This window comes from Pteropus alecto, unplaced genomic scaffold (genome assembly GCF_000325575.1).
Source record: "Pteropus alecto unplaced genomic scaffold, ASM32557v1 scaffold3, whole genome shotgun sequence".
Classification (NCBI taxonomy): domain Eukaryota; kingdom Metazoa; phylum Chordata; class Mammalia; order Chiroptera; family Pteropodidae; genus Pteropus; species Pteropus alecto.
In genome coordinates this window covers 65,073,535-65,085,147 of record NW_006442484.1, presented here as the reverse complement: position 1 = coordinate 65,085,147, position 11,613 = coordinate 65,073,535, and the positions used below count along the sequence as shown (strand labels likewise).

Below are 11,613 nucleotides of genomic sequence, written 5' to 3'. Positions count from 1 at the left end.
AATAAGGTCATTTTAACTATGTTGATTCTTCCAATCCAAGAACACGGAATATCTTTCCATTTCTTTGTATCTTCTTTGATTTCTTTTAATAGGGTCTTATCGTTTTTACTATATAGGTCCTTCACATGTTTCATTAGATTTATTCCTAAGTATTTTATTCTTTTTGTTGCAATCGCTAAAGGAATTGTTTTCTATCTCTTTTTCTGACACTTCGTTATTAGAGTATAAGAACACTATGGATTTTTGAATGTTGATTTTGTATCCAGAAACTTTACTGTATTTGTTTATTGCTTCTGGAAGTGTTCTTGTGGCGTCTTCAGGGTTTTCTATATAGAGAATCATGTCATCCGCAAATAGTGATAGTTTGACTTCTTCGTTTCCTATTTGGATGCCTTTTATATCTTTCTCTTGCCTGATAGCGCTTGCTAGGACCTCCAATGTTATATTAAATAAGTGGCAATAATGGACAGCCTTGCCTTGTTACTGATCTTAGAGGGAAGGTTTTTAGTTTTTCACTATTAAATATAATGTTGGCTGAGGATTTGTCATAGGTGGCCTTTATTATATTAAGGTACTTTCCTTCTACACCGATTTTGTTAAGTATTTTGATCATAAATGGATGCTGTATCTTGTCGAAGGCTTTTTCTGCATCTATTGATATGATCATATGATTCTTATTTTTTAATTTGTTTATGTGGTGTATCACATTAATCAATTTGTGTATGTTGAACCATCCCTGTGTCCCTGGAATGAAGCCCACTTGATTGCGGTGTATAATCTTTTTAATATGTTGCTGTGTTCGGTTTGCTAGTATCTTATTTAGGATTTTTGCATCTGTGTTCATGAGAGATATTGGTCTGTAGTTTTCTTTTTTGTGTGTTATCTTTACCAGGTTTTGATATCAGATTAATAATATTGGCCTCATAAAATGAGTTGAGAACATGATTGATTTTAACTTCAGTACTACCAGATAAAATCTGCAGTTACACCAATCAACTGGGGAAAAAAGTATGATCACCACTGGAATTTGTCAATGAGAGTGAAACAAAGGCTACTTTCCTGCCACCGATACTAAATCCCACATTTTCTTCATTGACTTTCCCAGGTGTCTTCTTTATATAGAAAATCAGTCTCTATATAGAAAAGCAGGTCTGAATTCTTGACCTGCTAAGTTACGTCTACCTAGGGAAGGCAGGTAATACCATTTCTTCCACCTAGCAAAACTTGGCATATTCGCTTCCTGTGGGTTCAGAGGTGACAAGAGAAAAAGGAATATCTCTGGGGGCTGGTTATATGGCAGCCTCTGGGCAAGGCTGCAGCAGAGGGGACTGTAGTAGAAAGCTAGGGGCACGGTGTCCCTAAGGGTGATCTGCTTTGTTTATATGCCAAGGACTCTTTCTACTCACTTGCTGCTCTACCATCCTATGTCCAACCCAGCACCTTGGGAGTCTTCTTGCTCCCCACTTCCATATTTGTTACTAATATTATAAATTCTCTTTCTGAAACATGTTGCAACTTTCCCACTTCTTCTCTCTGACCCCACTACCAGAGCTACTTAGAGCCTCATTTGGTTTCTAGGGTTGCTGCAAGTCTTCCTCACATATCTCCCAAACCCCAGCTCATCCTCCATGCTTCCTCCAGAGTTCTCTCTCCAAGAAGCAGATTCTGATGTCAGTACCCTGCTTATATTTTTTTAAAAATGAAGCACCATGGGCTCCAGAATAAAACCTGCCTGTGCCTGCATTTCTACCCTTATCTCCTACCTTCCTTCAAAAATACTTACCATTTCCTATAATCATGTTGAGTATTTTTCGATCCCTCTGAGGTGCCTTTTGCTTGTGTCACTTCTTTGACTTCTGGAACGTGGGCTTGAGTGTTAGATTCCCAGCCCAGTGTTTGCTCCATAACAGCCAGCCCTTGCAGACTTCCTCAGCACTGACAAATGGAGATGGTTTCTCCCTCTGGCCATTCATGGTGGTTTGTTTCATCTGTTTCATGGCTGTAATTATAGATTTCTTGTCTTATATTACTGTCTTTCATCCCTGGTAGATTTTAACCCTTGGAAAAAAAAAAGCTTCATGGCACCTAACAGACCTATATTTATTGGTCTTAATGCATTGTACTTTGTATTAAAATACTTACGTTCACACTTTATCCACAGGACCATCATATTTTCTGCAGTCTGCAAGCACCTCAAGGGCGTGATCTGTGGGGTGATTTACTTTTATGTTTTATATGATAGCAGCATAAAGTTAGCTCAATAAATAAAATAACTATCAGTTAATCACTCAGAATTTGTAAAATAGCCTAAAAGTAAGAATGGGAGTATTATTTGATAAAGAGGTACTCTTTCTGGGATAATTCAGATGTTTCACTATAATAAAATTTTAGAAAACAATAATTCTCATAGGACATATCAATGGCCCAATAGTTATAAGATTTACCAACTAATTCATTCTCCACTATGAACTCCTGCTCTTTCTCCTTAACTCGCCATATCTCCAGCAGCCCTGGATTCTTCTCTTATTTTCTGTCAATACCATTGCAACAATATTTTTTCACAACTCAGATGTTTCACAATATCTGTTCTGGTCCCTGCCTGCAAGCTGACAGGATATTTCCATGTAATAGCTGAGGCACTGATATTCAGTGTTTGAGTGTCTTAAGGTCATCAGGCGGTTTAAAGTTAAAAAGAGACCAAAATCCGGTCTCCCGATTTCTAGTACAGGACTCTTTCCAGTTCACTAGCCTTTCTCTTATGTTTACACCTTCTGCTCCTGTGGGGGTAGACGAGGAAAGCAAGCTGGCCTGAGAGTTAAAAGATCTATATTTTAGGAACGCCAAGTGAGATCTTGGGCCTCGAATGATCTCTTCTATACAAGGAAGGTAGTAGGCAGAATAATCTAAGTTCTTTGCTAGTGCTGTTTTCATTATAGCATAAATAATTTCATGTTACAACAAACATTTCCCTGTGTTACCAATAGTGTATTTATAATGAATTTTTTAATGACTACAGAGTATTTTGTGACATTTATCTTTAATCTGTTTAATTTCTTATTATTTTTACTTTTTCATTTTCTACATAATGCTTCAATAAATATAATCATGCATGCACTTTTTCCTTCAATTAAATTATTTCCTTAATATAAATAAGTTTCTAGGAATGGGATTACTGAGTCCAAGGGCATAAACATAATTGTCATTTTCAAGATTCTAATTGTCAGATCTGTTTCCTCTCTTCCTGACTCCTTAGAATTTATTTCTACACCTTATCCACTTGCAATCGTTTAAAAAACTTGTACATTTACATTCGTGCACCTCTTAAACATGAGGAAATGTTCCAAGAAATGTGTCATTAGGCAACTTCGTCATTATGCAAATGTCATAGAGTGTACTTACACAAACCTAGATGGTATAGCAGCCTACTACTATAATTGTATGTGCTGTACTTTTATACACCTGGCAGTGCAGGTTTGTTTACAGTAGCATCATCACAAATACATACATAGTGCACTACATTGCATTGAGACAGTTACAACATCACTAGAAGATACAAATTTTTCAGCTCCATTATAATCTTACGAGACCACTGTCATATACACGGTCCACTGACTGAATTGTCGTTATGTAGTGCATGACTGTATTTCAAAACCACTTTGAAAAATGTAAGGAAGTCTAACTCTAGCTAGGACTAAATTTAGATGATTTGAATAAAATACATAATTACATAATTCATTACTTCCCTCCCTCCAGGCTTGACCTCCAAAGGGGGCTTGGAGCCTCCTCTTTCACACGTTGATAACCAGCCAGTGCCTTCACAGAGTCCAAAGAAATTAACGAAATGTAAGTTATTTATATTCTTTGCCATCATATTATCAGTTGAATTCAGATAAATTTAGAAAAGGGTCACTTTAGAATCTTTGCCTATATTATCCAGAAAAATGTCTTGTTAGTAATGAATTAAAATGCAAGCTGTACCTAGCCATTCTTCACCATAGAAAGAAGTGAATAGAAATTGTGATCTTGTCATAGTAAACTAAATTCTGTATTTTAATCTTTTATATTTTGTGTTAAGGTTTATTGACATTAGATAATACTACTGGGGATGGAAGATTCTCTTTGATTACAGGATGACTATTGACAAATAGTACATTCAGGCACTTAGCATAGGGCCTGGTACATGGTAATTGCTGACATATATTGAATACTTACCATACTGTTGTCCGCAGAGCTGGTCCATGTTATAATTACCATATAGGGTATTTGTAGAAAATAGACACTCCATTTTGTAGAATTTTACATACGTATTAATCTTGGTCACTGATGTTGATTTTTTAAAACTTTTTAATTGGAAAGAATTTCAAATGTACAGAAATGTTGCATAAATGAAAATAGCACAAAGAATACTTGTATACCCTTTACCCATATTCACCTATTGTTAGTATTTTACTCCATTTGCTTTGTGCAGGCCTCTCTGTTATTTTATTCTGAACCAACTGAAGGTGGATTATGTATATCATGACCCTTTACCACTAAAATACTTCAGTTTGTGTTTCCTAGGAACAGGTATATTTTCTTGCATAACCGGAGCATGGTTGTAAACTTCGGGAAATTTAATATTAACACGGTACTTTTCTGTAATCTACCATGTATTTGTATTACAGTTTTGTGAGTCGACTCAGTAATGTCCTTTATAGCACTTCTCGCTCTGCCCCTATATAGTGAGTCTAGGGTAATGTACTGTATTCATTTATCATGTCTTTTTAGCCTCTTTTAACCTGAAACTGTTCTACTAGGTTTTGTTTGTTTGTATGTTTTTATTAGACTGCTCCTTATTTCAGTTTTACCTGTTTTCTATAGTGGCTACACCAATCTGCAGTCCCCCAACAATGCACAAGGGTTCCCTTTCCTCCACATCCTCTACATGTTATTTGTTGACTTTTTGATAACAGCCATTCTGACTGGTGTGAGGTGATACCTCACTGCTGTTTTGATTTGCATTTCCCTGATGATTAGAAATGTTGAGCATCTTTTCCTATGTCTGTTGGCCATCTACATGTCTTCTTTGGAAAAATGTCTTTCATGTCCTCTGCCCATTTTTTGATTAGATTGTTTTTTGGTTGTTATTGAGTTGTATGAATTCCTTATGTATTTTGGATATTAACCCCTCATCGGATATATCATTTGCAAATATGTTCTCCCATTCGGTAGGTTGCCTTTTTGTTTTGTTGATGGTTTCCTACACTGTGCAGAAGCTTTTTAGTTTGATATTCCAATCGTTTATTGTTTCCCTTGCTCAAGGAAACGTATCTAAAAAGGTATTACTCAGACTGATAGTTTACTACCTATGTTTACTACCTATGTTTTCTAATAGTTTACTACCTATGTTTTCATTTAGAAGTTTCATGGTTTCAGGCTCATTTTAAGTATAGTTTTGTATATGGTGTAAGAGAGTGATCCAGTTTTGTTTTGGTTTTTGATTTTTGCATTTATCTGTCTAGTTTTCCAATACCACTGTTGAAGAGACTTTTGTTGCTCCATTGTATATTCTTACCTCTTTCATTGTAGATTAGTTGACCATATAAGCAAGGCTCTCTATTCTGTTTCATTGATCAATGTGTCTGTTTTTGTGTCAGTACCATACTGTTTTGATTATTACAGCCTTGTAGTATAGTTTGAAATAAGGGAGTGTGATACCTTCAACTTTGTTTTTCTTTCTCAAGATTGCTTTGGCTATTCATGGTCTTTTACGGTCCCATATAAATTTTAGAATTATTTGTTCTAGTTATGAAAAGAATGCCATTGGTATTTTGATAGGAATTGTATTGGATCTGTAGATTGCTTTGAGTAGTTATATGCATTTTAATGATATTAATCCTTCTAGTCCATGGACATGGTATATCCTTTTTCATTTGTGCCCTCTTCAATTTCTTCAGTGTCTTATAGGTCTTTTAACTCCTGAGTTGAATCTATTATTAGGTATTTTATTCTTTTAATGCAATTGTAAATGTGATTGTTTTCTTAATCTCTCCTTCTGATGGCTTGTTATTAGTGTAATGGATATCTGTATATTAATTTTGTGTACTACTACTTTACTGAATTCTTTGATTAATTCTAATATTTTTTGGTTGGATTCTTTAGGGTTTTCTTTATAATATCATGTGTCTGCAGATAGTGACAGTTTTACTTCTTCCTTTCCAATTTGGATGCCTTTTGTTTCTTTTTCTTGCCTGGTTGCTGTGGCTACGACTTCCAATACTATATTGAATAATAGCGGTGAGAGTGGGCATCCTTGTCTTGTTCCTGATTTTGGAGGAAAATATTTTAGCTTTTCACCATTGAATAAGATGTTAGCTGTGGGCTTGTCATATATTGCCTTTATCAAGTTGAGGTAAGTTTCTTCTATATCCACTTTGTTGAGAGTTCTTACAAATGGATGTTGAATTTTGTCTATTGTTTTTTCTGCATCTATTGAGGTAATCATATGATTTCTATCCTTGGTTTTGTTGATGTGATGAACCACATTATTCTGTGGATGTAGAACCACCATTGCATCCTTTGTATAAATCTTACTTAATAATAGTGCATAATCCTTTTAATGTACTCTTGAATTCGGTTTGCTAATTTCGCTGAGGATTTTTGCCTCTGTGTTCATCAGAGATGTTAACCTGTAATTCCCTTTTTTGTAGTGTCTTTGTCTTTTTGGTATCAGAGTTATGCTGGCCTCATAGAATGAATTTGGAAGCATTCCTTCCTATTAATTTTTTGAAATAGCTTGAGAAGAATAGGTACTAATTCTCTTTTGAATGTTTGGTGGAATTCACCTGTGAAGCCAGTTGGTCCTGGACTTTTGTTGAGAGTTTTTTGATTACTGCTTCAATTTCATTGCTAATAATTGGTTAAGATTCTCTGTTTCTTCCTGATACAGTCTTGGAAGGTTGTATATTTCTAAAGTTGTCCATTTCTTCTGGATTGTCCAATTTGTTGGCATGTAATTGTTCATAGTATTCTTTAATGATCTTTGTGTTTCTGTGGTGTCAGTTGTAATCTCTCCTCTCTCATTTCTGATTTTATTTATTTGTATTTTTTGCCTGATGAGTCTCGCTAGAAGCTTGTCAATTTTATTTCAAAAATAAATTTTATTTCAAAAAACCAGCTCTTAGTTTCATTAATCTTTTGTCTTGTTTTTCTATTTCCTACTTCATTCACTCTGATCTTTATTATTTTCTTCCTTCTACTTTGGGTTTTGTTTGTTCTTTTTCTGGCTTCTTTATGTGTAAATTTAGATTGTTTATATGGGATTTTTCCTGCTTCTTGAGGTATGCCTGTATAGCTATACACTTTCCTCTTATAACTGCTTTTGCTACATCCCATAAAATTTATGAGATTGTGTTTTCCTTTTCATTTGTCTCAAGGTAGCTTTTGATTTCCTTTTTAATCTATTGATTGTTTAGAAGCATGTTGTTTAATCTCCATGTATTTGTGTTTTTTTCAGTTTTAGTCCTGTAATTTCTAGTTTCATGCCATTGTGGTCAAAAAATATGCTTGCTATAATTTCCATCTTCGTGAATTTACTGAGACTTGTTTTGTGGCCTGGTATGTGATCTATCCTGGAAAATGTATGTGTGCACTTGAGAAAAATGTGTGATCTATAGTTTTTTGGATTAAATGCTCTATAAATGTCTATTGAGTCAAATGGGTCTAATGTGGCATTTTAGGCTATCATTTCTTCATTAATTTCTGTATGAATGATTTATCCATTGAGGTAAATGGAGAATTAAAGCCCCAACAATTATAGTATTACTGTTAATTTCTGCCTTTATGTCCATTAACATGTACTTTATATACTTGGGTGCTCTTGCATTGGGTTCGTGGATATTTACAATTGTTATATCCTCTTCTTGGATTGACCCCTTTAAAATTAGGTAATGTCCTTTGTCTCTTTTTACAGTCTTTGTTGTGAAGTCAATTTTGTCTGCTATAAGTATTGCAACACTAGCTTTCTTTTCATTTCTATTTGCATGGAATATCTTTTTGCATCCTTTTACCTTCAGTCTGTGTGTCTTTTGATACTGACTCTCTTGTAAGCAGCATATAGATAGGTCATGTTTTTCTTAATCCATTGTACTATTCTATATCTTTTGATTGGAGCATTTAGTCCTTTTTGACATAATTACTGATAGGTATGTGCTTATTGCTTTTTTTTTTTTTTGCTTGTTTTGTGGTTCTTCACTGTTCTTGTCTTGATCACTTTCCTTTTAATTTCTTGATTTTTAATGTTTTGATTGGATTGCTTTCTCTTCATTTTTTTTTGTATGTTTTTGGTTTATAGTTACCATGAGGTTTATATATATCCATCTATATCTATAGCAGTCTATTTTAAATTAATAGAGATTTAAGTTCAATCACATTTTAAAACAACTACATTTTATTCCTCCCTTCACTGTTTTAAGTTCAATCACATTTTAAAACAACTACATTTTATTCCTCCCTTCACTGTTTTTTATTCCTACAGTATCTGGTCTTCCTAGGTGGTCTCCCCTCCAAGTACTAACCAGGCCCCACCCTGCTTAGCTTCCAAGATCAGATGAGATCAGGCATGTTCAGAGTAGCATGGCCGTAGACTCCTTTCACTGTTTTCGATGTAATATTTAATCTATTACCAGTTCCTTCTAATGTATTCTTCATTTCAGTTATTGTATTCTTCATCTCTGATTGGTCCTTTATTACATCATCTGTCTCTTTGTTGAAGTGTTCTCTGAGTTCCTCTATTGCACTCTTAAGTTTGTTTAGCATCCTCATAACTGATTCTTTGAATTCTTCATCAGGCAAATTACTTATTCATTTCAGTAGGGTTTTTTGCTGGAGTTTTTTCCTATTCCTTCATTTGAGGCATATTCTTCAAGCTTCCGATTTTGTGTGACTTTCTTTGTTCCTATGAGTTGGATAGGATAGCCATCCCTCTCAATCTTGAAAGACTGGTCTCTGCGTACACTGTGTTAAATAGTTTTGGCAGGCCGGTTTTTGTCAGGGCAGGTGCCTACAGTGCCTGGTGTTATCACCTGGCCTAAAGGAGTGGTTCCAGGTGGGGCAGCCTGGTATGTGCATGCTTCTTTGCTTCTAATCTTGGTGTGCCCTATTGCTTTAACTGTGAACAGAGCAAGGTCTGATGTGGCTGCTTTGCAAGCTTACATCTCAACAACCCACCCTCTCTCCCTAGGGGTCAAGCCTGAAAGTGTGCAGTCACTTTGATAGTTCTGCTCCCTTTCTGGGCAATGCAGTTCTTCACATGCTCAACAGCACACCTCTCATGCCACTCCTGCAGCCTGGCATGCATGCCCTGTTGCTTTAATTGTCTGCAGTCAGAGCAGGGTCTAGGTGTAGCCATTCTGCTTGCCTCTCAATGCCCTACTAGCTCCACCCTTTCTCGGGGTCAGGCAGGTCTGTGTGAATACACAACCATACTCTCCAAGGGGTGTAGCTCCTCATGTGCTCAGCTGCACCCCACTCACTCTGGGCCAGATAGCCCTGCCTGCATGCCGTGTTGCTTTAATTGTCTGCCTTTAGAGCATGTCTGGGTGGGGCTGCTCTGCGTGCCTGCTTCTCAAGGCCCACTAGCTCTGCTGTTTCTCCGGGTGGTGAAGCCTTTCACACACACAGCAGGACTCCACTCACTTCACATGGGGCAGCCCTGAGTGTGGGTAAAGTTTTGCTAGCTCCATACTTTCTTTGGGTAGAGCAGTCCCAAGGGCGTGTGCAGCAGTGCCTCCACTATCTTTGCACTTTCTCTGGATGGAGCAGTCGTGCGTGCAGGTACTGCAGCATTTTGCTCCCTCCACACTCTCTCTAGGAGAAGCAGCCCCACGCGGGCATACAATAGCACCCTACTACCTCCACACTTTCTCTAGGCAGGGTAGCCGTGATGACAGGTACTACAGCATTTTGTTAGCTTTGCACTCTCCAGGTGGGAGAGCCCCTGTGTGCACAAACCAGTGGGTGCCTGAAGCAGCACCTGCTGGATCAACCTCTGGGTGGAGGGGCCCCTGGTATGCATGCCATGGTGCTCGTCTGTTTTTGCTGGACCTGCTCCAGCGGGGGATCCACGGGGCCCTGCAGGTGGGCCAGAGAACTTGGATGGCTCACACACTATCCACATTCAGGGTAAATGTAAACAATAGTACTCACCAGTTCCTCCAGTCCTGAGGTTGTTCACCTCAGCTCCCGCAGAGCTCTCGTGGGTCCCTGACCGTCTCTACGTGGTCCATCTCTCTTGCTTATGGTGCAAAAGCTGTTCAGTTGGCACACAGTTGTCTCTCAGGAATTGCTCTAAATATAGGTGTACATTCAGTGTGTTCTTGGGAGGGCGTGAGCTCAGCGTCTGCCTACACCATCTTGGACCCGCCTGAAGCTATTCGTTCTTGACTGAAATACGGCTTAGATGTTGTCCCTTTCTCAGGGTTTTACACCTGGAAGCTTACACTGCTCTTATCTCTCTCATTGGTGAAGTTAATTTTGATCATTCATTCAAGGTGTTATCCAGTTTTTCTCCTATATAATTACTATTTTATCCTCTCTTGCAATTACTAAGCAGTCTGTGGGGAGGTACTTTGTGACTATGCACACGTCCTGCTCTTCATCAGAATTTCCACTTAGATATAACATCCATTGTTGCTCATGGTTTGATTCAGTTTTTATCATAATGGTTGGGAAATGACATGTCTAACCTCATACTCCCTCTGCATTTTTTTATTATGGTAGAAAACACATAACAAAATCTACTATCTTAATCATTTTTAAGTGTGCAATTTAGTAATGTTAGGTACATGCACATTGATGTAAAATCTATCTCCAGAACTTTTTCATCTTGCAAATCTGAAACTTTATTCCTATTAAACAACAACTCCTTTTTTTCTGGTAACCACCATTTTACTGTTTCTATTAATTTGACTACTTAGGTATATCATATAAGTAGAATCATATAGTATTTGTCTTTTGTGATTGGCTTAGTTCATTTAGCATAATGTGCTCAAGGTTCATCCATGTTGTAGCATGTGACAGGATTTCCTTCCTTTTTAAGATTGAATACTATCCCATTATATGGTTATATCACATTTTATTTATCTGTTGACCAAAATTTTTAAACATCCTTATTGACATATAATTCACATGCCATACAGTTCATTCTTTCTACCAGTTCTCAATACTTTGCTGTAAACGAAAGACCTCTCTTCTTCCTCATTTATTTATGTTCATTTCTGTATTGATTCATATTTTTTCAGTGGCTTAAATCACTATTGTACTTAATCATTTTGGTGCTAAAATTGCCCATGTTGGCCAGTGGGAGCCCTTTCAGACTGATTTCTGAATCCTTGTGATATCATTATTTTTTAAATTTCAGATAATTCAGACCTACAGATAGGTTTGCAAAAGTAATACAAAATATTTCCTAGATTTCCCAAAATGTTACTATATTTGCCTTATTCTGTCTTTGTTCATGATTTGTTTATAGATGGATAGATAGATAGATAAATAGATAGATAGATAGATAGATAGATATAGATAGATAATAGATGATAGATAGATAGATAGATAGATAGATAGATAGATAGATAG

At 36.7% G+C, this 11,613-nt stretch overlaps 1 protein-coding gene and 1 pseudogene across 4 annotated transcripts in view; one reads left to right on the top strand and one right to left on the bottom strand.

Moving 5' to 3' along the window:
- ICA1L (islet cell autoantigen 1 like) overlaps nt 1–11,613 on the top strand; it is a 71,418-nt gene that overhangs the window by 42,918 nt on the left and 16,887 nt on the right. For all 4 annotated transcript variants that reach the window (XM_006921367.3, XM_025039542.1, XM_025039543.1 and 1 more), the window contains one exon: nt 3,754–3,843. In XM_006921367.3, coding sequence (XP_006921429.1) covers nt 3,754–3,843 — 90 coding nt within the window. The remainder of the gene's footprint in view (nt 1–3,753; nt 3,844–11,613) is intronic.
- LOC112470677 lies at nt 8,507–8,625 on the bottom strand (annotated as a pseudogene).